Source organism: Bemisia tabaci, chromosome 6 (assembly GCF_918797505.1).
Source record: "Bemisia tabaci chromosome 6, PGI_BMITA_v3".
Taxonomy (NCBI): Eukaryota; Metazoa; Arthropoda; class Insecta; order Hemiptera; family Aleyrodidae; genus Bemisia; species Bemisia tabaci.
Genome location: NC_092798.1, coordinates 12,431,960 through 12,459,936, shown reverse-complemented (window position 1 = coordinate 12,459,936; position 27,977 = coordinate 12,431,960). Strand labels below are relative to the sequence as shown.

At 38.1% G+C, this 27,977-nt stretch overlaps 1 protein-coding gene and 1 long non-coding RNA gene across 4 annotated transcripts; one reads left to right on the top strand and one right to left on the bottom strand.

Moving 5' to 3' along the window:
• Window positions 1-572: 572 nt before the first annotated feature.
• LOC109042426 (alpha- and gamma-adaptin-binding protein p34) lies at window positions 573-27,056 on the top strand. 3 transcript variants are annotated; one of them, XM_019059159.2, is made up of 8 exons: window positions 573-866; window positions 2,990-3,107; window positions 3,703-3,893; window positions 4,868-4,991; window positions 6,368-6,535; window positions 8,159-8,290; window positions 10,098-10,271; window positions 12,476-27,056. In XM_019059159.2, exons 2-8 carry the CDS (start codon window positions 3,041-3,043, stop codon window positions 12,493-12,495), a joined length of 876 nt encoding a protein of 291 aa, XP_018914704.1. In that variant the 5' UTR covers window positions 573-866; window positions 2,990-3,040; the 3' UTR covers window positions 12,496-27,056. The 3 variants fall into 3 exon arrangements, with proteins under 3 accessions (XP_018914704.1, XP_018914703.1, XP_018914702.1); XM_019059158.2 differs by having other exon boundaries at window positions 2,948-3,107; XM_019059157.2 differs by having other exon boundaries at window positions 2,840-3,107.
• On the bottom strand, window positions 24,770-27,977 carry LOC140224809 (uncharacterized). Its single transcript, XR_011900042.1, has 2 exons — window positions 27,235-27,977; window positions 24,770-27,016 (listed from the first exon to the last, which is right to left on the bottom strand). It is a non-coding gene; the product is annotated as an uncharacterized lncRNA (long non-coding RNA).

The window sequence follows — 27,977 nt, the reverse complement described above, 5'->3', positions numbered from 1 at the left end:
CTTCGATCACAATCACTGAGAATAACTTGATGATCACACAGGGAATAGAACGCGAATATCGCACTGAGTACTTCACTACACAACGCACAATCACAAAGTATGCTCTAAATGCCGGCTCCGTTCAATTTATCAGTGTTTCGAACTTTCTAGAAATATCAGGACCATTCAGGAGCTTTCGATGGAGGGCATTCGGAATTCTGGAAGAGTCCAGAAAGATAATCAACCAATCAAAACAGAGGAAACGGCTGAGAGTTGCACATCATTGGTCGATGAAAAGACCCGGGCTCTCTGACTAATTTCAAAAAACCTGCAATGCCACATTGCCCGATTAAGAACTCATTTAATTTTGGTTAATAACTATTTTGTTTTTATAAACGACATTTTAATTTTAAGAGTCTGTAAAGCCAACGGCAAATTATGATGAGATTGCATATCATCGAATTTTTTGACTGCTAAGTTTCAAAAAATAACTATGAAAGTCTCAATTTCTCTGCCTTACTTGGCACTCATGGTTTGTGCGCGTGCGTTAGTGTTAGTGTGTGATCTAGAAATTCTAACCTCTCGTGTGCCTCTCTCTCGTAGTCTCGTTGGTGTCTGGTCTTCGTCAATCATCATCTCAAGATTTTTGAATTCTGAAAGCCCTCGTTTCGCACTTATTACAATTGTTATTGCCAACGTGTTCGTGTCTTTGTACGGAGAATAATTCTTTACTAATCGTAGAAGATTTTGCGCGAGTTGAAAACGAAAACTTATCGCTGTGTAAGTACCGTGAAAATCGAAGATTAGTCCTCATGCTCGAAGTCGGAGATCCTCATCGTTGGTAGTAGAAGATCGTCAACTTCGCAGAAAAGCTCCATCAATAAGGAGTAAGTAAAATTTGTAACGACAGTAGATATGTGATAAGGAGGTTCTTATTGTTTGAGTAGCCATTGGAAAGCAGAACAGATGCTGAGGAGGACCACATGTCAAGATTGTCTCTTGTTACACAGCTTAGAACTTTAAGATGTACCTGTACACTGTCTGAAGGCCTAGATACTCACGGCGATTAATTGCCGCGAGTGAAAGACGAAAGCCATTGGAGAGCCTTGATTTCAATCCCTTGACGTTGATATACCGAAATCAAGGCTCTCCATTGGCTTTCAGCTTTCACTTGCGGCGATTAATCACCGTGTGTATCCAGGCCTTCAGGAAGCTGTCCCCAAACAGAGCTACCTGATGCCAAACGATCGGCTTTCCTCCCAAAGACATTGAATCACGCAGACTGTGCATCCGGCTCGGTCTAGTACAGGCGGAGCGAGACAAGTCCCACGGAGCCCCATGATGGGCGGGCGGGGAAGGGTAGAGAGCGTGTGTCCCAAGCACTCACAGAGACTGCTGCAATGGAGAATTCATTCGCGCGCTCGGTTTCTCACGAATATCTTGTGTAGAGACTATTTTCAGATGAAATTCCTAAAAAGAAAAGCTTTAGAACATATAATTTTTCAACCGTACAGCAATGTTTCATTTTATGAATTAATTACCAACTGAGCAAAAATCCTCACAATCCGACAAAAATCCATTGAAGCCGCTACTGGGCATACGCAGGTGTGCGCAATTTGGACACTTGAACTCATTGATGCAGGTCGGTGCTAACACTCATCGGCATGCGAATTTTTAAATGTTGTCTCGCCTTCCGTAACACAGGATGCTGTGATTCAATGTTTTTGGTTTCTCTACATCGATTGAGTTGCTTGTTTACACATGAATGCCTAACATTTTCACTTAGCACTTGACAATCTCCGAAGATAAATGGGATCATTGAGTTGTGTTTAATTAACAGTTGTACTATACTGTTTTGGTGAGCTTTACATTGATGGCGCATTAGTCAGTTCATCAGTCCGTATTTTATCCAAAAAAATTCGGCATTGGCAATGATGGCAGTCTTATTACCTGTATAGCACATCATTTTCTTTGTTAAGGTGTTTATACAATAGCAGTCCAACTGAAAGGGTAGTTGTACCGGCGTGTGTAGTTTGCAACCCTCAAATCTGAATGAGTCTGCAAGTCATTCCTTGAATCTTTTAATTTCTTCAAATAAAGTTGAAATCACTGTTTCTGATCCATCATCTGAATGGTCATATGATTATGTGTAGAAAATCGGCAACAGAACTGAGTAACATAGTTTAAGGCCTTACAGGTTGCTTTATTTGTATGAATATTCCTCGGCTATTGATTCAGTGATTAAGGTGATTCGACGGATGCCATTTTTTGTGTCAGAGCGACATGCAATATATTGCATCGATTCGTTCCAAAATTTCAGCTATTTCTCTTTTTTCGCGAATTTTAAGATCGCTTTTCTGTTGTCAGGAGACTGAAGAATTCACGTACCAATTTTGACAAACAAATTCAACGTAATAAAGGGGTGGTTTTTTTAAGAGGAAAAATATTGCATTTGAGTGGAGTTTCGATATCAGTATCGAATGCAATATTTTTCCTCTAAAAAAACCACGCCCTTCTTACATTGAATTTCTTTTTCAAATTTGGTACATGAAATCTCTAAATTCCAAAAAATGACAAATGGCTGAATTATGGAACAAATCGATACGACATATCGCACGTCGCTCTGACACAAAATTTGGCGTCCGTCGAATTACCTAAACCCTTTGGATTCTCCAAAATAGAAGCTGTCGTAGCTAAAATATGAAAAACGATGATGACATGTGGAACATTAAACCGAGAATCAATTTAAAGTAGTGGAATGAGCCAGTTTTTTAACCTAGCCTCTTATCTGCCAATTTTTACGGCTCTATTATTCGTTTATCTGCATCATTCATTGCAGTGTATAATGTCTTATTTACAGGTGCATGAAGACCAGGTCTTCGAACGCTCCAACCTTTCTTTGGACCCCACAAACTCCTACGATTCAGTGTAATTACCAATCAGTCGATCATTATTCTACTTTTCCCAGGAAACCGTCCTGCAAAATTTCATTTCTGACTTCTTGTTCCAGACGTAAGGCATTGTCTCACCTATTTTCCACCCTTTCGACTGCAAGTAAATCATGTCTGCTGCTCAGAGCATACTGATAGTTGGCGAAACTTCAGCGAAGCTCTCAGATATTGCCAAAGGTAGGTACGGCAGAATATTTTATGGTGTCCCGGAATAGTCAAATATTCACTGTAACTTACAATTTGATCAGCCCCCCGAAATGCCCCCCGAATATGTCACATTTTATGGTTTATTCAGTAATAATTTCAATGCCCAGTCTGTTTCTTGTTAGCTTTGGAATAATCCAAAAAATTGTGTTACTGGTGCCAGATAAGCTCTTTCCTAATACTTTTTGTTGAAAAATGATTCAATATAATAAATTAAATAGGACTTAGCGACGGCCAGAAAGAGCAGTCATTTATACCAAGTGACATCCCATGAGCAAATGAACAACATGAAAGGCGAGGCATTTCATTAATTCAATCTGGATTTACGTAACTAACTAGCTGTACAGCAAACTGAAACATTTTACTTCTTATGCAATTACATTTAAAAATTTGCAAAATAGTAGGGCCTCAAAGAAACTTGACCGTATTAAAATTTTGGGTCTTTCAATCCTGGAAGAACCACCATGATAACTTTGCCTCTCCATCAACCAGAGATAGCCTGCTCTGGGCACAATATGTTTTTCAACAATATTTTGATTTCATATTTTTTTGTCATTTATACTTTCAGGGATCCTTAAAGTCCAAGAACTGCCTCCTGCCATTGAAATAGAAAAAGACACCTTTTCGTACCCGTGGGAAGTTGACACCAAATATTACACCGCCTCTGTCAATCTTTGCTGCACAGATGTTAAGTCCCTTGCCAACAAGAGCTTTGCAGACACAGTTCAAGCCATAATCATACATTTTGACAGTTCAGATGTAAGTGTAGAGTTTCTCTTACTCAACCTCTGTATGTCTCCACTTTTTCAACAGAGAGTTAAAGTCTGAGTCATGAGGAAACAAGACATTGAACAAATTATGTATATAACAGAAAATCCTGCAGTTGATAAATTAATTATGTCTATTAGAGATTGTGTTTTGATTATTAAATCTCCAAGATCAACCAAATGTATGTATTGTATACACAGGCTGTCCAAAAAGCACCCGGACCTGTTCTGTAATTAAAATGACAATGATAAGTGCACATGTGCAATTGACATATACACATTGTCAATGTGTATAAGAGAGGCTGCATTATTATTCCTCCCTCTCACACATCGACTCAATGAGCATGTCCATTAGGGTAGTATCTGATACCAGATTTCAATGAATCTTAATGAATCTGATGTTATACTAATTAATATTAATGCTGCTAGACGTTATGAATCAGTTTCTTACATTCATGTATACATAACAGTAATTATTGCTGCTTAGAGAAACAAACTGTGTAGAAGTGCAAAGCAGTGATTGATCTCATCCCAGACCACTCAAAATCACCGTAAAATTGAATCGGTGAGAATGAAACCACATCAACTCCAGAAAATGTTCAGGAGACGTCAAAAATTGCTCAATAGGTGGAGAAGCTACCCAAAAAAAAAACGGGTGAAAAAAGTTTTCCTTGAGACGCTTCTAAAATCTTGCCCTGAGTACCTACTTATCCTTTGTATGAAAAGGTTTTTTTTTATCGTATCTTCTTCACCTGCTGTGCAGTCTCTTGTTACTCCTGAACACTTCATTTTTCCAAGTTGGTGTGTTTTCCTGTAACTTAGTTCAGTTATGACTCTTGCCTTCTCTTTGATAATCCCATGATGGTTCGAGGCCCTCTTTAAATCACTTCACTGAGGTGGGTTCTTCTTAGGTCTCTCATCTACTTTTAAAGTTTTTGAAATAATGATGTTTGATCTAATTTCCAGGAAAATGCTATGACTAATGTGGATGAATGGCTGTCATTTTTGAAAGAATACGAAGCAGATGTAAAAATTCTCTTGTGTGATCAGTGCCAGTCAGAACCTAATGTTGGTATTTCCAAGTTAACAGGTGAGTCAGATATTTTTGACTGTTGTTGATCAACATTTTTACTGCAAAACAGAACTCTCATGAATTATCGATTATTAAGTATAAATCAAATGGGAATCTCTTCATCTGAACTCCTTTATATAACCTCCTGTCTTCCTCTGAATGAGCTTTATATCAATGCAGAAATCCGAATATCATTTCTATATTAACGTTTGTGATGCATATTGGGACCTTAGACCAAAAAAGTAGACTTTGGATGTTAACAATGTTTTGACATGTTGAAAAACATGTATCTCAGTATTCTGCCTTCCCCGGGCACCATGTGCCAAATGCGCCCAAGGTACACTCTACTACAGGTATGAACAAATGGAATTTTAGAAAGTCGTCGAAATGCATGGATTTGACAGCGTTCAATGGTACGACTGCGACGCCTTATTGAAAACTTATTTACTTTCTGCTCTGCGAGTAGGTCTCGTCAATTTCGTGTTATTTTTTCATGTTCTTAGTTAAGTTTTTCCTTATTTGGGGTTATATCAATTTTTTAAATTCATCTGATAGCTTATTGAAACTACCAGGATCTGCCAGAACCTAACTTTAAATTGCATGGCAAAGACGATACGACTTGCGACGTCCCTCAATGTCCTAGATTCTCTGCGCTGCCACTTCGGCACCCCGTTTGTCCATACCTGTAGTAGAGTGTACCTTGGGGCCTTGGCGCCTAATAATTGGGGGGGCTGGGCCATTGTGGCGCCTAAAAAATTTGAAAGATTAAACTTGCAATCGGGAAGCAGTGGTAGCGATGAAGCGCTCTCTATAAGCACTGTTCACAGCGCAGCCCGAGAGCGAGAAAATTCGCCATGGTTTGTAGGCAAAAATTTAATTTGGCTCCCAAAAAATAGTAGCTGGCTCCTAAAAATTGGGCTTTCCGGCCAAGGTGGCTTCTAAAATTTTAGGGGGAAGGCAGAACACTGATGTATCTAGATGTAATTTCAAATAGGAGACTCTAAAATGACCTTTACAAATAATCATCTTTAGCAATTGTATGCATAATCAGCATAAACTCTTAATTTCCCAAACTGCCTGTATATCGTTGATCTATTGCACAGATCTCAAAAAAAAAATTTTAAATTTTAAAAAAATGTATTTTAATTTTAAAAACTGCAGATATAACCAGAATAAAAAAAAGTGTCTTAACATTGTATCGTTCTTAAATGATCTCTTATGGACTCTTCTTATAAAAGTTTGTAAATCAATGCCATGAAGATGTAGTGATTTCCGAATTTTGAAATTTTTTATGGACAGTAATTAATCATGGCTTTGTTAAAATAACTAATATACTGTCATTACCAAATTGCAAATTATACTTAACATTTTTTTCTTCCATGTTTTTTTTCAAGCCCAAGAATGGTGTATCGGCAAAGGCTTTGAGTTGGTCGAACTTTCTCCTGTATTGGACGAAGATGAGGATGAAGATGGTGATTTTGCGGAGAGCACTGGTGTTACCAGGATCATTCAAGCCCTCCATGCTCATGTTTGGCCTGAAATGACGATGAAATCAGAATCTAGTATGACTTTCATTAGCTTTCCCCTGTTGTTATCTTTTAAGACATCTATCAAAAGATTGAAAAAGTTGAATCATGACCACTAGTGTTTTGAACTTTAATTTGCCCCTTTAACGAGCTTCCTTGAAGGAAATGAAAGTCAAAGAACCCCGCACATAGCATGAGGTCAGCTGCTCTCGATGAAAGTCGATGAAACTTTAATAGATTGGTATAAAGTTTATAATTAAGGGAAAGCCAAAAAATTAGCTCACTTTTGCGAGTAGAAGCCGAGATATTCACGAATGAACCCGGACTATTTTCTGTGCGGCGAAGGTAAATTCTCCGTGTCGCCTTACCTTGCTTGAGTACTTCAGCCAGGAAACTCCCTCTCCCCACCAGGTAACTACGATGTTGCATTGTTTACACTCACTCCTTTCATTAGGACGCTCCGTTCGGGCTGTGCGACATGGAGTTCCCTGCTTCTCGCACCTCTCTCGTGCCGCCGCTGCCGGCCAGTTTAATCTGAAATGTAGTTGCTGAAACAGAATTGACAGACGAGGGGAGAGGGAGAGAGTACGGCATTCGCACCGGCCGAGCGCATAAGCACCCATCTTCATGTGAGTGACGTGAGGTCTGATCGAGAACGCTGAAGAACGAGAGGAGAGGGGACTCGGAATTCTTCCGCCATGCTGCGGCATGATAGAAAATAGTCCGGATACAATTGCGAATATCTCGGTTTCTACGCCCTAAAATGAGCTCACTTTTTGGTTTTCCCTTAATTATGAACTTTATATCAATGTTATTAAAGTTTCATTGACTTTCATTGAGAGCTGCTGACCCCATGCTCTGTGCGGAGTTCTTTGCACTACTGATAATCATTTACACTCTTACTGCTTTATTTAAAGTCTAGTAAATGGACCACTAACTAGGTACGAATTCAAGAATTCTGAGACTTGTTTCTTAACCAGAATTTCACGTAGAACACGACTCTTGCATCAAAAGTTACCGAAATCAACTCCTAACTAAGATATTAACTTTTTGTTTTACATTGGCTGCAGGAAATTTGAACTGCCCGGTCACAAGAAATGCAATACTCTACGCTAGTCAAATTGCACTTTACAACAATTGTGCCTAGCATCTCAATCAATTAATGTTCCCTCTCCTCCTTCTGTTGTTTAAAGTGTTAACAACAAGCTATGGCATAGCCAAAGCATCAAAATCGAGGTTTCCACTTTTACATACCACAGAGACTGTTGGGGCAACATTTAGTATGTGTTTTGACTGTGAAGACCATTGCGTTTTCATGAGTGGGAGGTTTGGATTCATGCATCAAGAAACATCAAATATCTTGGTTAGGATTTAATTTCAGTAATTTTTGCTGCGCGAATCGTGTTCTAAGTGAAATTTTTTACAAGAAACATTTATCAGAATGCTGAACTTTTTATCTTGTCTAGTGGTTCATTATGCATAGTCTTGAGTTCATGCGTTCAGTAAAAATTTATTCAGTCCCCAATAAAAAATTTATGGAAACAAAAAAATCAAGAGACTTATATTAACTTCAGAAATATATCAATAGCTGATGATCGATCACTGAAAACTTTGAACTTTTTATGCTCAGAAAAGATAAAATCTTACTTAATTTGACAGGTTGGAATGCTAGTAGACATCAAACTCTGACTCAAAACGACAGTGTGCCCTCCAATTTAGCTGCCGATTTAGAGTCATTGAATATTGATACCCCATTTGCACCCAACGGGCCTGAAATTGAAGACAAAATAGGTGAGTTGTCAGTTGACTCTATTATCTAATGATGTGTATGTATTTTGTATTTGTCGCTTTTATGGCGCGCAAGGGCGCTCTGCGCTGCTCACCTTCTACAGGAATCTGTCATGGTAGAGATCCTCCAGAAGCTGGCAAATGATACTAATGATACTATTCCAAAAGAACTGTGGAGAAACATCACTACCAAGGAAACAGTTTAATGAAACTACCAATCTAATGAAACTTGAATGAGTTAACTGAAAGGTTATTATTGGCTCAAAGCCAAGAAATTAGCCAATTCGCTTAGATAGGAGCAGAGATTTTTGTGTTTGAACACTTACTTTATTTGTTGTTCGCTGGAGGTACAGAAATTGCTTCCTGTCCCCTTTTTTGCCTTCCCTTGATGCATCCGTCTGGAAGGAACCCTTTTGTTTACTATTCATTGCTTTCTTTCAAGTTCACATTATAATCCAGCAAGTACCAGCAGTGGTGAGGAAAGAAAGATGATGAAGGAGAATTATCGAAAGCAAGTAGTCTGTGCCTTTCATTTGAAGATTAGGAGGCCAACTAGGCTGCTTTTGTACAAATAGTCAAATCTGATATTACGTCTCATTGCCCAGACAGAATGGAACAGTGAGAGAAAGGGAAAGGTGCCGTGTGATAACCAATCTGACTTATGCGCACCTAATAAAAATACACTGTCAGGACGGAGGACTTTTAATTTTTCTGCGGTGCAGTAGCATGTACGGAAGTAGTGCACATGTTCAGAATGTCTTGGCTCCAATCCAAAAAGAACCCTTGAGTTTTTTGGTTTCAGACCTATGATAAACTTCTTGCTACTTTATGAAAATTTCATCAAAATGTACAGAGAGCCCTTAATCCCCCTTTGGTTTTAAATAGTTCTCTTTAATGTTCAAAAAGATTATTCTTTAACCGACCAAGAATGTAAACCTAAAGAGATAAATTTTTAAAAAGCTTAAAGGGATGAACCTGCCTATCTACTCGGAGTCCACACCAGCGTGGTTCGCGGAACTTAGTTCAGAGAACTTATTCTCGGAACAAGTTTTAGCTGAGCTAAAACTCATTCCTCCATACTTCTCTCGGAACTTCCTCTGAACTCTGAACTTAGTCTATGTTTCTTTTGTTGGGAATTCGTTCGTTTTTGTTTTTTACGTCCTCTATGTGTTGACCATCGTTTTTGTTACTCTCGCGGCCGTAATAATCTATTATTTTGCAATAATTGTATAGTTTTATTGAAGCTCCGGTTCCAGTTCAGGCGAACTCGTGTGGATAGCATCCTCGTTTTAAGGAACAAGTCTCGGGAAACTGAGCAGTTTGTCGAATAAGTTCCTCGAACCTTACTCGCGAGGACCGGGCATTAGCTATGAAAAAACAATCTTGAGTCTCCTAAAGAACTGACAAGAAAGAAAGATTATTAATGTCATATTACATTTATGTATAATTGCATTGACATTATTTTTGTTTTCTGAGAGGCAGTGGTGATTCTCTTAAGTCGGTAACACTGTTTTTACTCCATTTAAATCCACTTTTAATGATCAAACCTAGGGAGCTCACCTCAAAAAATACAAATGTTTTACTTGCATTTAATTGAACGGATGAAATCAAATTAATTGATCAAGAAGAGTTGTTGCTGCTCTAAGGTGTTTGGCTAAGTAATAATTTAACCCAAGTTTTTTTGCATTTGTGTTGTTGTCAAATATTCATCTGCTAATAGTCAAATTCAGAGCTCAGTAGGTAGCCTTGATACCAGGGAAGGTCCAAAATTTTGGAAATCATTTTCTAACTTTCATTGCTTTTTTTACAGAGGAGCTCTTCAGTGAAGGTAGTCAGGAGCTAGAGTTTTCCGAGCTCTTCTCGGAGTTGCAGAGTATGAAAGAGCGAGTTGCAAATTTGCCATCCGAAGAAAGAAAAGCATGCGCAGAAAAAGTTGTCATGGCATTCTGGAAAGCGATTGGTGGAGATGATGACGAAATAAATTGTAAGTCAGTGTTCCACTGTTTTCATCTTTTGTATTAGGCAAGGGATTGGTTTTTGTTTGCTCTGCATTCAATAGTGTTGTGTTTAAGAATAAATTAATTTGGTCCTGAAGACCTTACATCATCGTTAACATTTCTAGCACTATTAGGAACCGTTCTTAGTGAAAAGGATCGTAATGCCAAAAAGTTCAAAATAAAAGTATTGGTACCACTGCTCAAAGGATTATTTTGCAAATATTGTATTACAAAAATATCAAGCCAACTTACAAAGTTTCATGCAAGTTTGAAGCTCCCAGCTCAAAATAGAACCTTGTAACACTATTGGGAGTTGCAAGATTTTTCGGTTTTCGGCTACTCATAATGTGAACAAAAGTTGAGCAATTAGCCAATTTTACAAATATATGCAATGATCGCGACTCAGGCCATGCTAAAATAGAAAAAACTACATACACTACTTACTACAACTACTACTTTCCTTTGCACTGATGAAGACCAAAGTGTTGGTCGAAACGTTTACTTGTCCACCATGGTAAGGCGAAATTGTAAATATGTTAACATCCTCTTGCACATTTTTTGCATGTATTTTGTGTTGCATATATTTGTAAAATTGGCTAATAGCTCAACTTTGGTTCACACTATTGGGAGTCTGTAGTTAGTAGGTGCTTGTTTGTGTTTTTTTTTGTTTTTTGTTTTTTGTTTTGTTTTTTTTTTTTTTTTTTTTTTTTTTTTTTTTTTTTTTTTTTTTTTTTTTTTTTTTTTTTTTTTTTGTTAGGAGATATTTGCATTTGAACATGTGCCATTCCCATGTGGCTGAGACACAAATATTGATGTTTACTACCTTTCCTTACCTTAGCACAGTACACTTGGGCCGGCAAAGCTGCCCCACTTCTCCTCGTGTGCATCTAAGGCCATTCATCCTCTCCCTTCTAGTGGACATGATTATCAGGCAAGCAGGAAGATGGGGTGGGACAATTAAATCTAAAAGGATACCGGAAGAAAATTGACAAAAACAAGCAGATAATGTCTTACATCTGAAGATAAGAAATCCAAAGGGGTTAATCTTGTCAAAATGGTTAAGTCTGTAATTGCGTGGAGTTGTGAAAGTAGAATTGACTAATGTGGGTAAGGGAAGGATGCTTTTTTACATTTACCAATCTAGCCCTTGTCAAAGAAACCGTTTAGACAGTGTACTCAGTACTTGGGAAAGTCAATATGGCATCCAAAAATATCCCTCTCATAGAGGCTACCATCTTGATTGCAAGTTGCTCTCGCTGCGATGTGCAGTCTGTGCAGCTGTGCATTGATAACAGCGTCCATTGCGTCCAATTTAAAAGTACAGTGACTTTTTAAAAATACTTGATCGCGATATCACAAGATTGTGCTTTAAGTGCATATTTTTTCCAATTTCAGTATTATTTTTAAGTTTTAGAAATATTTTATGACTTACCTTTCTGTTGGTCATGGCCCAAAATATTGTTCTTTCAGACTTTTCAAAAACTTCTTTCTGAAAATAGTTTGATGTATCATTGGGATGGAAAGTCAAAACAATAGAAGTTCAGGAAACTGCCTTAAAAGTGAACTTTTATAGACGCATCTTCTTGTTATTAGCAGAAGATTAGATCTGCTCGTATTTTGGAAGACTCCCTAAATTTTTACCCTTGTTTTTGTGGAAGAAGTCAAATCACTTTCTTTGCAACTCAGTTAACCAAGGCACCTAACAGTTTGTGAAACTTATAAGCATAGAATTTTTGTAGAGTTGTAATGTAGTTATATTTACGTTCAATTTTGTGACCAAAAAAAATTCATTTAAAAGTTTAAAACAATTATTTCGAAGGTGAGAAAAAGCTTATTGAAATCCGATCAATCAAAAGCAGATGGTCATGTTTTCATAGCGAGACTGTGCCTAAAGATGAGTTCAGCTAATCAGCAAACACTGTTTCCTATGCCTGGCTACATCATCAACGTCCTCCAATAATATTGTTTTAAATGGGTCCCATTTTTGTTATTTTTAAAAGAGAGTTTCTCTGCTATTTAGGGTTAGAAAAATCTAAAGAAATGCCCAGTAGCTCAGTTTACTCTGTACTTTCAGAATATGATTTAAAAAAAGGGGGTCACTGGCCCTTGTGAAAAGTGGCCCAGTACAGAAGATTACTTCGTGTCTCTAGCAGTCCTTTTATTGACCATGTTTTACTGGTATCCATTTCAGGTGATGATGAAGAAGGCTAACAATAGTACTGATTGAGTAGTCCTCAAAAAAGTTCGCATGCTGCCTTGCACTGAACTCACGGTAGTCAATGGTCGAAAGCCAGTTGCCGCTTTCTAGAACTTGTGTTCTTCCAGCACATCTCAGATCGAAGGTATCAACTTACGTATGGTAAGTTCTATCCCACCTGGCCAGTCTACAGGTAGTGCAGTACCGCCTCTACAGCTGCAAATATGTATATCCCAGTAATATCAAACATGCTATCCCTGAGTGTCATTTGATAACATTTTAATTTCTTTAATTTTAGCATCACATATTATGGATAGCTTTGAGGCATTTTTGTTTTCAGTCTGAGCCAAAATGATGGCCAGCCTATCTAATTCTTCAAAATTGCATGCCAAATATATGAGAACAGGAATGAGATCCCAGGGCTTGTTGCTTGATTTGCCTTACAATTGCAGTGGCATGAACTAATATCATTGGAAATGCCCTGTTTTTTTTTTATTTTTTAATTTTTTTTCAAGTTGAGTTCTTTCTTAAGTTAAGTTGTCATATTATTTTGTGGATCAGTTGATGAAGTTGCACATCATTCTTCAGCATTACAAAATAATTTTTCTCGGCCATGGGTGCCCACTCTTAATTTCAAACCATAGGGAAACTAGAACACAGCTTACCTCCGAGGGCCAGAACATGGGCGAGCGTTACACCATGTTTTAGCTTTCTTTCTCTGTCTAAAATTCCGAACACCTGGAAAGCAAATGTAAGTGTTGCATCTGTACTCTTGAGCCCCTGAAACACATACAGGAAAAAAAAAAACACTTCAGTCCACATGCATTCAGAGTTAGAATGGTCAATGCAAATAAAGATAGTCAGTAGAATTCAATTCAAAAAATTTTTATCAAGAGAGAGACATTTTGTCATCAGGAAAGAGACATCTTTTTTTTGGGCAACTCCAATCTAGCTCTCGGATATCCTTGAACTCACACACTCACAAGCTAAAAAGAGGCCCCACAACTTTTTTGCTGTACCCACAACATTTGACTCCATCAAAAACTATACATTTGACCTGAGTTAGACCTTGGTTTGAAATTCACAAATTTTGTAGTTTTCGACAAATTTTTAATTTCTCTACTTGCAAGTATGGTGCTGTGTATTCATTGGTCATCTTCACGTTTTCGTTCTGCAACATCGCACTTATGGTATTTGCACTCGGTCACATCTTGTCCCTTAAACGATTTTTTTAGAATCTTGCTTCGAGGTCTGGTGCGCGTTTTTCCATTGCTTGGTATTTTTGAGTAATGTAGTAAAACGCGAGAATTATAACCAGAAGCACAAACAGTGTGTACGGGGATAGATTCTTAATGTTTAAGTCATTCACGATTTTTATTTCGGCTTCATTTGAGAACCAGGCCATTTTTTTTCTCTTTTTTTTTTATGAAAACTTGAAGAAAAAACACTCCGCATTAACCGGGCCTATGACCTGTTGTGGGGTATGAGGGATATAACTTTTGTTTGATGCATAGTCGTACACGGCTGGACTGTGAACAAAGTTTATCAAGAGAATCAATAAGCTGTGAGTGTCCTTTTACTATGACATTGACATTAAATTATGATTCGTATGAATGATTCGTTGAATTGTAAATCTTACTTGCCGCAGCAACTTTGCAATTTTCTAATTTGCAAGTTCCATCGCAATGTAAATTTTTATCTAAATTTTTTCTGGTTGTGAGATCACTTATGGTTACCATACAGTGAAGCAACTGATACATAGTCAATTTATTTGAAAGCATACTTACTTTGACATTACTAATATAACCTAAACTGAACATAACTAAACACATAAAATGAAAGAACACACACACTTAAAGAACATAAACCAAATCTGGGAACTAATCAGAATGAAATGAGGGATAGGTGTCTTGAAGGAGCCACGTGACTAAAACACCTAGCCTCATCCTGAATAGAAACTCAATGATCTAAAATGACACAAAATGAGAGTATCTAAAGCATGAAAATCCTCACCACGGCATGTCACTTCATATCAGGGTATGTGTGTCCAGACACAACTCGAGGAATGGACATCTGGAGAAAACCTCTCAAGGAATGAACGTCTTCAGGCAACTCTCTTTCCAGGGAATGTACGTCCTAGAAAGGAGACTTTTTTTTTTTAAGAGTTTTATTTATTGTAACTTCCAATTAGAAGAAACATATACAGTTATCATTAGTCAGCAATAATGTATGGTAAAGCAACGACTGGTCAATTGCTTCTTATCATAAAATTCAAGAAGTTAAACCGAAAACTTAATTAAGATTAAAAGGACAATCATGAAAATCAATTGGGTGAGATGAGTGAAGATCTGATGTAGTGAGAAGATTGTCTTTAAAGATGAAAATAAGTATGTAAGTTGTTTAAAAATCGGAATCAGCGTTAGTGACAAGCTCCCAAGGCTTTTTCCTCTTAAGTCTCCTAATTTCTTAAATATTATTTAAAAGTTCAATAGCTGTTTTGTTTGGATGATGATGAAGCCTGTCTTCGTATCTTTGCGAAATTTTTTGAATATATTTATAGAAAGGAGACTGATGAACAAAACTTCCTGAGAAGGATATGAGTGTTTTGATAAGTTTGGACGATCCTGAATTTCCCCAAAAAGTATCAAATTTCCTCAATTCAATTGCCAAAGTCACGGAGTACGGGTTAAAGATTACGACTTCGTACCATTCTTCGAATTCTTTGATCTTCAAGTTTGATCCTATTCTTTCGATTAAATCTTTCAATTCGTCCTCCTTAAAACCGAAATATGGGCCAAAAGTATCATCCTCTGAAACAGTATATGCTTGAAAATTAGACATATCAGAAAACATACTGCTTTTTGATAATGAGTAATGCCAGTGTGAACTAAATGAACTATGGAAGGGGGGGGGCAACTACTGTGAAATTGAAATAACTACAAATATTTACATATTGAAGAGCTTTCATCACAGAGAATCACTTTTTTCGGCTTGATGTCTCTTTAACCATTTGATGGAGTGCCTCTCCTGCGCTCCTCTTCCCGATCTTCCTCTCCTCGTTCGTCTGTTCGTGGCTGGCTGTGGTTCCTCGCTGGTGGGTTTGTCCATGCTGATCTACAGTGGGGCCGAAATGTATCCGGTTTGTACTGGGGCGCTGGGCTTTTTTGCTTCCTTTTGGAACTCTTGGATACGGTTTTGATGCCATTCGTACAACGAGAATCGCACTTGTGGTATTTCCAACAGCTGGGGTACAAATTTGGCGGCAGGTTCGTCCAGCGTTGGGCCTTGCAAAAGTTGCTCCTCAATGTTTTCTATATATATATAAAAGTCGCTTTATAACGCACTCTGGCGTTCTACGACACCCAAACGCCACATATGCCTGTCTTCCCAGAGGTTATCGGGCAACTGAAACCGCAACATCTCTTCGTCAACGCCCTGCCGCCAACCCTTTACGGGACGTCCCCGTCGCCTCTTCCCAGGTGGTACCCAATCCAAAACTTGTTTGGGCAACCTCTCCTCCGACATTCTTTGCACATGTCCATACCAGCATAACTGCCTGGACATGACGTCGTGCACGATATCTTTCTCAACCTTCATCACCTGGCGAATTCTCTCATTACGGACACGGTCCCGTCTCGAAATGCCGGCAGATCGCCGCCAAAAATCCATTTCAGTTGCCCTCAACATTTCTTGCGTTCTTTTCGTCAAAGGCCACACTTCACTACCATAGAGCACGATACTTTTAACGATGGCGTCATATATCCGGTGCTTGTTTGCCTTTGAGATGCTCTGATCCCAGAGCACCCCGTTCAGCATCGCGATGGCTCTCCTGCCCTGGATGATCCTGTCCTTAATTGCTTTATCCATCCTTCCATCCTGATCGAGCCAAACACCGAGATACTTATACTCGTCACACTCTTCGATGCGTCGTCCATCCTCAAGCTCTATGCTTTGCCGTTGATGCGCTGCTCCCACGACCAGCTTCTCTGTCTTGGACAAAATAGCATTTGTGTCTCTGGCGATCTATCTGTTCCATCAACTTGTGACAATGTAGAATTGCCATAAGTAATGGCAATTTGCCTTGCAATTGTGAAGGGAACCTTCAGTGTATTATGATGGAACTCCCTAACATGTTCGTCAGGTAATATGAGTTTAATCCAATCCGCAAGAGGACCTACTGAAATAAATTTCTTGTAAGCTCTCAGAATTAATGGCAGCGATTTTGCCATAGTGTTCCAGCAAAAGATTTCTGGATTGAGCACTAATAACCATTGACTAATATTCGCGAAATTGGTCAATTCTGCACCTCTAAGGAGTGTGAGTACGGTCTTGCATGTTGTCCCCAACATCCCAGGCTTACTGGATAGTGCCCAAGTTTCTACGAAAAGTCTACGCCTTATTAACCATCTAGATTTTACCTCTGAATAGAAATTTGCCGCGAAGACTTGTGACGGTTGATAACCGAACAAAGAGGGATCTGTTACGGTAAAACCAAGTGGGACAGCAAACGAATTGTTTCTTGCTTCGATCCACGCTTTGTAGTTTTGATCGTTCAGTCGTTTTCCGATAAGTGTGAGTAAAATCCCGGTGCTGTAAATACAGTAATAAGGTGATATCTTATCGTAGTCCGAGAGATCGTTGATGTCAATGTCTAAGTCGTGTGTTTGAACAAACTCTTCGATTGAGACATCGACCAATTCTAATATCTCTTGGCGGAGTATAGCACGAATATCTGAATACAACTGTAAATCTATGCATCCTAACATTGCGATACCCACACAGAAACTAGTGAGGTGTCCCACTTCATCTGAATGATGAATAGTTAGTAACTTTTTGTAGTGAGTGAGCAAATCTTCTCCTTCTCTTCTAACTATCCAGGGGAGCTCTGGCCTAGCTAACTTGGTGATACGGGTTGTTATTGCTTCAACATTCGCTAGCTTCGGAGGAACGGTACTTATAACGTCTCCTGCCTTCTCTTTGGCATCAACTATCATTCGTATTTCGTTCATATTTGCAATTTCTTTGTGACACTTATGTGTTTTCACACATGTTTTCTACAACACGATTGTTGCAGTGTCTCTTTTTGTATTCTTCCATAGAAAGCTTCTTTTTTGTTCGTGGAGGTCATTCTGCTTCTTCCATGTGCGGTCTCTTTTTGCTGTTTGACTGTGAGGATGTCGATCGTATATCGTCGAATATGGACCAATCCTCGTCCTCAAGACCCGCCATTTTCCCTAAGGTGTATGAATCATAGTCCATTTCTGCACTCGAACTCAACTGTACTGCGCACGACTTCAGAATGGGATTTAACGCCGTCCTTGCAGAAAAAAAGGATCAATTCTCTCATCAAAGCTTCATTTTCATTGTACAATACACTCATCTGGTACTGGCCCTTTCTAAAACTACCCTCTCCGGTATATGTGTCCAACTCCATTTCAATCCCCCTATGAAGAGGTGCGTCATATTCGTCCATTAGGATTGATCTTTTAAACCCTGCCCTCCTCAAACACAAATAACAGAACATAAACTAAATCTGGGAACTAATCGGAATGAAATGAGGGATAGATGTCTCGAAGGAGCCACGTGACTAAAACACCTAGCCTCATCCTGAATAGAAACTCAATGATCTAAAATGACACAAAATGAGAATATCTAAAGCATGAAAATCCTCACCACGGCATGTCATTTCATATCAGGGTATGTGTGTCCTGACACAACTCGAGGAATGGACGTCTCGAGAAAACCTCTCGAGGAATGAACGTCTTCAGGCAACTCTCTTTCCAGGGAATGTACGTCCTAGAAAGGAGACTGATAAACAAAACTTCCTAAAAAAGATATGGGTGTTTTGATAAGTTTGGACGATCCTGAATTTCCCCAAAAGGTATCGAATTTCCTCGATTTAATTGCCAAAGTCACGGAATACGGGTTAAAGATTACGACATCGTACCATTCTTCGAATTCATTGATCCTCAAGTTTGATCCTGTTCTTTCACTTAAATCATTCAATTCGTCCTCCTGAAAGCCAAAATATGGGCCGAAAGTATCATCCTCTAAAACAGTATACGCTTGAAAATTAGACATATTAGAAAACATACTGCTTTTTAATATATAAGTAATGCCAGTAAGAACGATGTGTGTCCTGACACAACTCGAGGAATGGACGTCTCGAGAAAACCTCTCAAGGAATGAACGTTTTCAGGCAACTCTCTTTCAAGGGAATGTACGTCCTAGAAAGGAGACTGATGAACAAAACTTCTTGAAAAAGATATGAGTGTGTTGATAAGTTTGGACGATCCTGAATTTCCCCAAAAAGTATCGAATTTCCTCGATTCAATTGCCGTAGTCACGGGTTAAAGATTACGACATAGTACCATTCTTCGAATTCATTGATCTTCAAGTTTGATGTTGTTCTTTCGATTAAATCATTCAATTCGTCCTCCTGAAAACCAAAATATGGGCCGAAAGTATCATCCTCTAAAACAGTATACGCTTGAAAATTAGACATATCAGAAAACATACTGCTTTTTGATATATAAGTAATGCCAGTAAGAACGATGACGTCAGGATGGGGTATAATGCCGTCCTTGCAGAAAAAAAGGATCAATTCTCTCATCAAAGCTTCATTTTCATCGTATAATGCACTCATCTGGTACTGACCCTTTCTAAAACTACCCTCTCCGGTATATCCTACTCCTTTTCAATCCCACTATGAAGTGGTGCGTCATACTCGTCGATTAGGATTGCGATTTTAAACTCTGCCCTCCTCAATTTAAATATGATGTAATTATATCCCTGGAGAAGTCCTGATACTGTTACGTCCCTAGTAGGGAACGAACTGAACGGTTAATAAAAAAATTAATTAACGGTTAATTAAAGTTATCGGTCAAACATGGTTTTCTATTACTTGCAGTTAACTCAGTTATATAAGCATTAAATAAGTGGTGCATAAAATGTTTAATAACAATTAAAATTGGGAATCAGAATATTACCTTTTTAACGGATAAATTAAACAGTGTATAACGATTAAAACAGAAATATCAATTTTTTTTTGTATATCCATTATATAATCGGTAGATACATTTTATTCATCCGATATTTATATTTCAATCACTTATTTCAAAAAATTATTATGATAATCCTTATATAACGGATAAATAATGCATACATAACGGTTAAGACAGGAATTCTAAAGTTGTGGAAGAATCTATTACTTATACATTACATAATTGGTAAATGCATATTATTCATGTGATATTCATACCTTAATCAATGATTTAAAAACATGATTATATTAATCGCATAAAACGGATAAATAATACATTTATAACGATTAGGACAGGAATTTTGAAGTTATTCAAGAATCCGTTATATATACATTATATACTCGGTAAATACATATTGTTCATCCGATGAATATTTTAAAGAATCCGCAGCAGAATGGAACAGTCCTACACATCTTTCATGTCGGTATACTGGAAGCTAGCAGGCAGTGAATAATTTCATACAGAGTTCCTCATTTGACGCGAAGAAAAAATAGCTGATCCTTTAGCACGAAATCCGGTGTAACTGTCACTTACATTCTTGTTGAGAAAAGCTACAGCTTTCCGATGTCAAATGAGGGAGTCCATCCTCCTTTTTAAATGACTCAGTATGAGATAGCATGTTTGCCGCAGCCTTATTATAGTGCCAACTGGTTGAAAGTAGACGGATGTAATTGGGATACTTCTCCATTATTTCTTCACGAGAACCTTCAATCCAGGAGTATACATATCTGAATATTTGCACATGTAAATCAAGAAGGATCCAATGAGAGGAAGCAAGAGGTATGGCTTCGGTAAAGTAATTCGTCATAACGAGGGGAAAGTGAACATAGTCAAAATAGTCAGGAAGTAACTCATTGTAACGGTCTAGAATGTACTTAAAAATATTTCTGCAGATGTTGATACGGCATGGATGTTCACAATGTCGAAAGAAATGTCTGTAGCTTTTGTCTCTAAGCACAGTATGTGTACACTTGAAATGTATCAATCGGGGAACTTGACATTTTACCAATACTTTCAACAGGTAAAATTTTAGAGAAATCGGAATCATGGTTTCCTTGAAATAGAAAAGGATGCTTTTTATTTCAGCATCTAACAGAGGATCCATTTTTATCCGTAACAAACATTCACTGTTGAGAGACTTCGACTCATGAGATTTATTTTTATCATGGAATATATTAAATTTGCTTTAGACGTTATTTGATAAACATTGCTTAAGCTTCAAATGATAAACAAGAAACAACCTAGACTCTTCATCCGGAAGCAGACAGGCAAGACTGGCAACATCGTTCTTTGCTTAAAGAAGTGCATTTGTCCAAATCTTGACACCGGACTTTCTTCAGAAAACAGTTTAAGCTACCCGGCTCCGGTTTTAATAACCCCACTTCATCTTCAAACGAAAGGCTTAATCTTTACCACCAACTATCGTTCGTTCGATTCCAACTGCCAGGGTCTCGCGAATATCCCAGTATTAAATGTTGTCTGGAAGCTTCAAATCTGAAAGGAGTCTCTGTTGGGTTGGTCAATCCTTGCTCGCAAAATTGATCAACCACAAAGAGAAAGAGGGAAACATCGACTGGATTGAGAAGTTTTTTTCATCATCCTTATATGTTGTCTGATTGAGTAGGCACACTCTTCACCGCATTCGTGTTTAGATTCATAAAAAAACACTGCTTAATCAGAAACCGAATACTTTAAAATGAGGTAAACTGAGATAAATTGACTTAACTATACGCTTAAAAATTATCAGTTTGATTTTCTCAAGGAATTCCTGTTTTTTCAGCGCTGTCACGAATTCTCCAGGGATAACCTTAGCCAATGCCAGTTCGTAAAGTTTCAGTGGGTTGTTATTCACTGCAACAGATCGAGGAAGAAATTCTCGGTTCATTCGGAAGGAAACGTATCTGAACCATTTTTTAATCGAAGTGAAAAAAAAATCAAAAGTAATAATTAAAGTCTCCGAAATGGTATATTGTGTTTTTCTCGCTTCGTTCGATATGTTTAAAAGTCTTATCACATCCTGGACTGCGCAACTCGGATGATTGTACATACATCCGGCTTCAGGGTAAGACGTTTCTTGTACAGCTTCCTCCTTGTTGAAAATTCCTGCAACTTATTTTCAGTATTCGGCCAAAGTTTTAATCTCTACCATCTTGGGCTTGAAGGGAGGAACAATTTCTTTGATTCTTTGATTTTTTTAATCTGGACGAAATTATCCTCCAGGGTTTTGTTCGTAATACATCCATCATCCAAGAATTTACCTTCAAAAGCAATCAAACAATCAGATATGTGTCAAAAACAATAATTTTACAAACAATTTACACAAGTCAACAACAAACAATCAAATAAGTGTGGATAAAATTTTGCCGAAAATATACACAAGTTTTACAAAAATAATTACAATTACAAGAGAATTACATATTATGAAAATAGATAGGTAACATGTTTCCAAAATTAGGCAAAACTTTACAAAGATAGACAAAATGTTATCATACATACTTTTTACAATGAGTATACACAATTGTAAATGAATCTTACAAAAAATAGAATATGAACTTTAAAAAAAACAACTGTTAACAATAATCCTGAGAATTTTAATTACACATGTACACTAATGATTGAATAATGCCCCCACACAAGGGACATTTAATGGGCACATACAAATACCGATGGGTTTCGATTCCCTCCTGGGTAGAATATGTATGGCGGATAGGCTTAATGGCCTGTTCCAAATAGATCTCGCAGAAGACATAGTGATTGCATGGGAGTGCCGTGACCCATTTCCTTGGTTTTAGACACCCCAGGCACGTCTTCTTCTCCAAAATACTTACTACAACAAGTATACACAATTGTAAATGAATCTTACAAAAAATAGAATATGAACTTTAAAAAAAACAACTGTTAACAATAATCCTGATAATTTTAATTACACATGTACACTAATGATTGAATAATGCCCTTACACAAGGGACATTTAATGGGCACATACAAATACCGATGGGTTTCGATTCCCTCCTGGGTAGAATATGTATGGCGGATACTCTTATTGGAACTCGACACGAAAATGTGTCTCGGCGTTTAAAAAATCGACAAAATCCTACCATCTCACAGACTGCGACCCGAGAAAAGGCACAGGCCGCGGTCGATTCAACACAGAAATACTGGAACACGTTTTGCCGACTCTCGGCACTTTCTGCGGTGCCGAGCAAATCTCCGCAGCTTTGAACAAGCACAGCTACAAGTTCGCGGTGCCGAGCAAATCTCCGCAGCTTTGAAAGGCTTAATGGCCTGTTCCAAATAGATCTTGCAGAAGACATAGTGATTGCATGGGAGTGCCGTGACCCATTTCCTTGGTTTTAGACACCCCAGGCACGTCTTCTTCTCCAAAATACTTACTACAACTAGTATACACAATTGTAAATGAATCTTACAAAAAATAGAATATAAACTTTGAAAAAAACAACTGTTAACCCTTTGACTCCTGAGTATGTGGTTCAGAGCGCGCACCCCCAGCCTAGGTTAGGAACGAGAAATCATGCATAATTGACAGCTTTTTGTTTTCTTACCGCCATTCGCTTATTTCTCCTCCAAATAGCTTGAAATTTTGTGTGTGTCATGCCGAGGGTATGAGGAATGAAGATCAGTCATCAAAAGTTAATTTCCAGTACCCAAAAAAATGTTATAATCAAAAAACACTAAAATTTAAGATTTTTTACTTTTTTTTTTTGAAAAATTATTTATTTATCATCACTTAAGTGGCAAACTATCACCAAAGAAGAAAACATGCAAAAATACATTCTACATGCTTTAGTAAAAAATTTCAATCTTTGAATTAAAAAAAATATCACTTCATAAAAACACTAAATCTAAGAGAACAACCGAGGCTTGAAAAAGTTTCCTCAAAATTTTAGTTGGGTGTGATATTTCTGAAAGCATGGTGCAACACATAGGGTTACTCTACAATCAAGACACTCATAGCGGCTTTCTCTCCTCTTTTGAACTCCTAATTTTGTATTTGCACAGACAAGACATTTACGGGCGACGGATATCTTCTTTTCAGTAGGTGGAATGAAGATTGGAAAGTGGCGTCCAAGTAGTCTTAGGGGTGTTTCACTTGTCGATGGTTTTCCACCTGATGGTCGTCTCCTTGGTCCTTGATGCTGCTCAATGAGCTGCTCAATTATCTTCAGCTTGTACTCATAAATAGATACTTTTTTGTTAGTCACTAATTGAAAAAGAACATGTGCGTTCAAGATAGAGCTGTCCAGAAGATGAAAAAAAACTTTCTTGTACCATTTGACGGTCCTCCTCACACTCTCAGTGCTGCTCAAAAGTTGGTCAGTGTGATCTACACCCCCCATATTTTTATTATAATTCAAAATGCAAACTGGCTTGAGAATAGTATCAGTGATGTGCGCTTTTTTCTTAGGGGGCTCGGCCATGGAGAACTTATCAATTGTTGACAGCATGTGCACATCTCGTTTGTCAGTGTATTTCAGAGCCATCATCCCGTCTGAAAACTTAGCAAAAACTTCTCCTTCTTGTAGTGGTGGGAAAATAGGCATCCCTTTTCTGTTTTTTTTTGACGGTTCCACAAATATTAGATCCTTTTTGCCTCAACAGAACAGCTAGAGTTGAACTGGTATAATAATTGTCAACAAATACGTTATACCCTTTTTTGAATAGAGGCTCTAATAAAGTAGTGACAATAGCCCAACTTTTGCCAATATGATACTTATCTGCTATTTCAGTCTTAGCACCTAAGTATAACATTATGTCCCAGATACATCCACTGTCACTCTGGCAAAGTTTATAAAATTTGATACCAAAACGGGCTCGCTTTGTCTTGATGAACTGTTTGAAACTTAGACGTCCTCAAGAGCGGCAAATACAAAAAGAAGTTACAAAACGACTATAGTCGGGCGTAGGCTGTGGGCGCGGTTTTTGAAGGACAACTTAAGTCGGGCGTAGGAGTCAAAGGGTTAACAATAATCCTGAGAATTTTAATTACACATGTACCCTAATGATTGAATAATGCCCCTACACAAGGGACATTTAATGGGCACATACAAATACCGATGGGTTTCGATTCCCTCCTGAGTAGAATATGTATGGCGGATAGGCTTAATGGCCTGTTCCAAATAGATCTCGCAGAAGACATAGTGATTGCATGGGAGTGCCGTGACCCATTTCCTTGGTTTTAGACACCCCAGGCACGTCTTCTTCTCCAAAATACTTTTTACAACAATTATACACAATGGACCACTAGATAAGGTACGAATTTCAGCATTCTGATACATGTTTCTTAACCAAAATTTTACGTAAAACACGATGCTCACAACGAAAATTACCGAAATTAACTCCTTACGAAGATATTTAATGATTCTTAATGCGTGAATTCAAACCACCCGCTCATGAAAACTCAATGCTCTACGTGATTCACATCGCGCGATAAACGTTATCATGACAGTCTCTGCGATATAAAAATCTGGCAACCTCAATCTTGACGCTTTGGCTCAGTTATAGCAAATTGCTAATAGTTTGAACAACACATGATGGGAAATGAACATTGCTCGATTGAGAAGCTTGCTGAAACCGTTGTAGTGGGCGATTTGACTTACGTAGAGTTTTGAGTTTCTTGTGAGCGGGCAGTTCAAATTCCTCGTAACCAATGTGAAATAAAAACGTTATTATCTTCGTTAGGAGTTGGTTTCCGTAATTTTCGTTGTGTGAATCGTTTTCTACGCTTAATTCTGGTTAAGAAACATGTATCAGATCGCTTAAATTCGTACCTTGTCTAATGGTCCATTGTAAATGAATCTTACAAAAAATAGAATATGAACTTTGAAAAAAACAACTGTTAACAATAATCCTGAGAATTTTAATTACACATGTACCCTAATGATTGAATAATGCCCTTACACAAGGGACATTTAATGGGCACATACAAATACCGATGGGTTTCGATTCCCTCCTGGGTAGAATATGTATGGCGGATACTCTTATTGGAACTCGCCACGAAAATGTGTCTCGGCGTTTAAAAAATCAACAAAATCCTACCATCTCACAGACTGCGACCTGAGAAAAGGCACAGGCCGCGGTCGATTCAACACAGAAATACTGGAACACGTTTTGCCGACTCTCGGCACTTTCTGCGGTGCCGAGCAAATCTCCGCAGCTTTGAACAAGCACAGCTACAAGTTCGCGGTGCCGAGCAAATCTCTGCAGCTTTGAAAGGCTTAATGGCCTGTTCCAAATAGATCTTGCAGAAGACATAGTGATTGCATGGGAGTGCCGTGACCCATTTCCTTGGTTTTAGACACCCCAGGCACGTCTTCTTCTCCAAAATACTTACTACAACTAGTATACACAATTGTAAATGAATCTTACAAAAAATAGAATATAAACTTTGAAAAAAACAACTGTTAACAATAATCCTGAGAATTTTAATTACACATGTACCCTAATGATTGAATAATGCCCCTACACAAGGGACATTTAATGGGCACATACAAATACCGATGGGTTTCGATTCCCTCCTGAGTAGACTAGTATGGCGGATAGGCTTAATGGCCTGTTCCAAATAGATCTCGCAGAAGACATAGTGATTGCATGGGAGTGCCGTGACCCATTTCCTTGGTTTTAGACACCCCAGGCACGTCTTCTTCTCCAAAATACTTTTTACAACAAGTATACACAATTGTAAATGAATCTTACAAAAAATAGAATATGAACTTTGAAAAAAACAACTGTTAACAATAATCCTGAGAATTTTAATTACACATGTACACTAATGATTGAATAATGCCCTTACACAAGGGACATTTAATGGGCACATACAAATACCGATGGGTTTCGATTCCCTCCTGGGTAGAATATGTATGGCGGATAGGCTTAATGGCCTGTTCCAAATAGATCTCGCAGAAGACCTAGTGATTGCATGGGAGTGCCGTGACCAATTTCCTTGGTTTTAGACACCCCAGGCACGTCTTCTTCGAAGGCGGTTGTAAGCAGGTCACACTGCGCATCGCCACCTTTGCCGTCGTGAAGGCTGTTCTAAGGCGGTGATGCTGGCAGTACGCCTCTTTTTCCGAAATGGTGAAGTCACCGGATCTTTCAAACCATGCTAAAAAAAAAATAAAATAATTTTTCATTGAGTGGTTACATCTGTGGTTACATCATAAGAGGGTGACAAGTTTTAGAATTCCTGGACTTTCTCCTCAATATTTTCCGTTTAAAAAAAAAAGAAAAAAAAATCTTGACTCTCTTCAAAACATTCAACAATGTAGGATGTAGAAGTCCATATGACAGGAAATTCCTCAAATTGGATCCATTTTAATAGGAAAGAAAATTGCATTGTTGAGAGTTTTAGGGCAGGAGCTACCTCCTACGACTGAATGCTTAGTCCTAAGGTACAAAGATGATCACAGCTAGAGGCGATTGTCTAGCTCTCTCCTGTATTTTAAATTTACATGTACATTTCAGTCATGCAATTCTCGGCCATCTGCCTTAAAAATAAAGATAAGAGAGAAAAGTAAAAACTGCAAAATAAAACTAAGACTCAACAAGAGAATTTCCTCTCTTTATCTTGATTTTCCTTGGAAATGGAAATTTCCTTGATGACGTATCCCCACGACATTAGGAATCCTTGAGCGTCGAGAAAGCAGGTCATATCGAATGTAAGATTCAAACTTCTGTAAAAGAAAAAATAACAGAGCTAGGGTTGAAAACTGGCAGCTATTCTCTCGCTGAAACTTCATATTGATATGTTTTATGATGCAGACCAATGAATACAAGATCTAACTGTTTTTGATTGATTTCTTTGAGTCCGTCATCCATGACAGCGTCTGAATAGGACTCGCGCAGGTAAATTTTGCGTTGGGTCCCATGGTAGTCGATGTAGGCCAGGATGGTCTCCTCGTATTTAGTGTTGGCACGTAAAGATTGTGTTGGACGTAATGTCGTTAGATTGGCGAGTTCGACATTACCAAGGCTTGGCTCAACAATGCACCAAACATTTCCCTGTATAAGTTCTGTTTTTGCTCTCAGAGCCCACGCAAAGTAATTTTTGTGTGTTAACTGCGGATTGTTGTCTTATACTCGGTGTCATTCTTTGCCATTGTTCAAATACAATCTTTTCAATCGACACAATCTTTAACGCCACGAGGCTCGAGGTAGTACCGACAACCTACAAAACGCAATTCTAGGCACTTTCAATGCCTGTTATCCTCTTCTGAGACTATGTCTTCACCTTTTTTCAAGGCTAAAGTACACAACCAAAAATGAGAAACTTATACATTATATAGGATGTGATATACAGAATACACAGGGAATATGTTAGTTCTCATTTTTATTTACATCTTACATTTTCATTTTACATTTTACATGCTCATTTCACATTTTCATTTGTATTTTACATGTTCATTTTACATTTTTGCAAAGAAATTATTTTACTA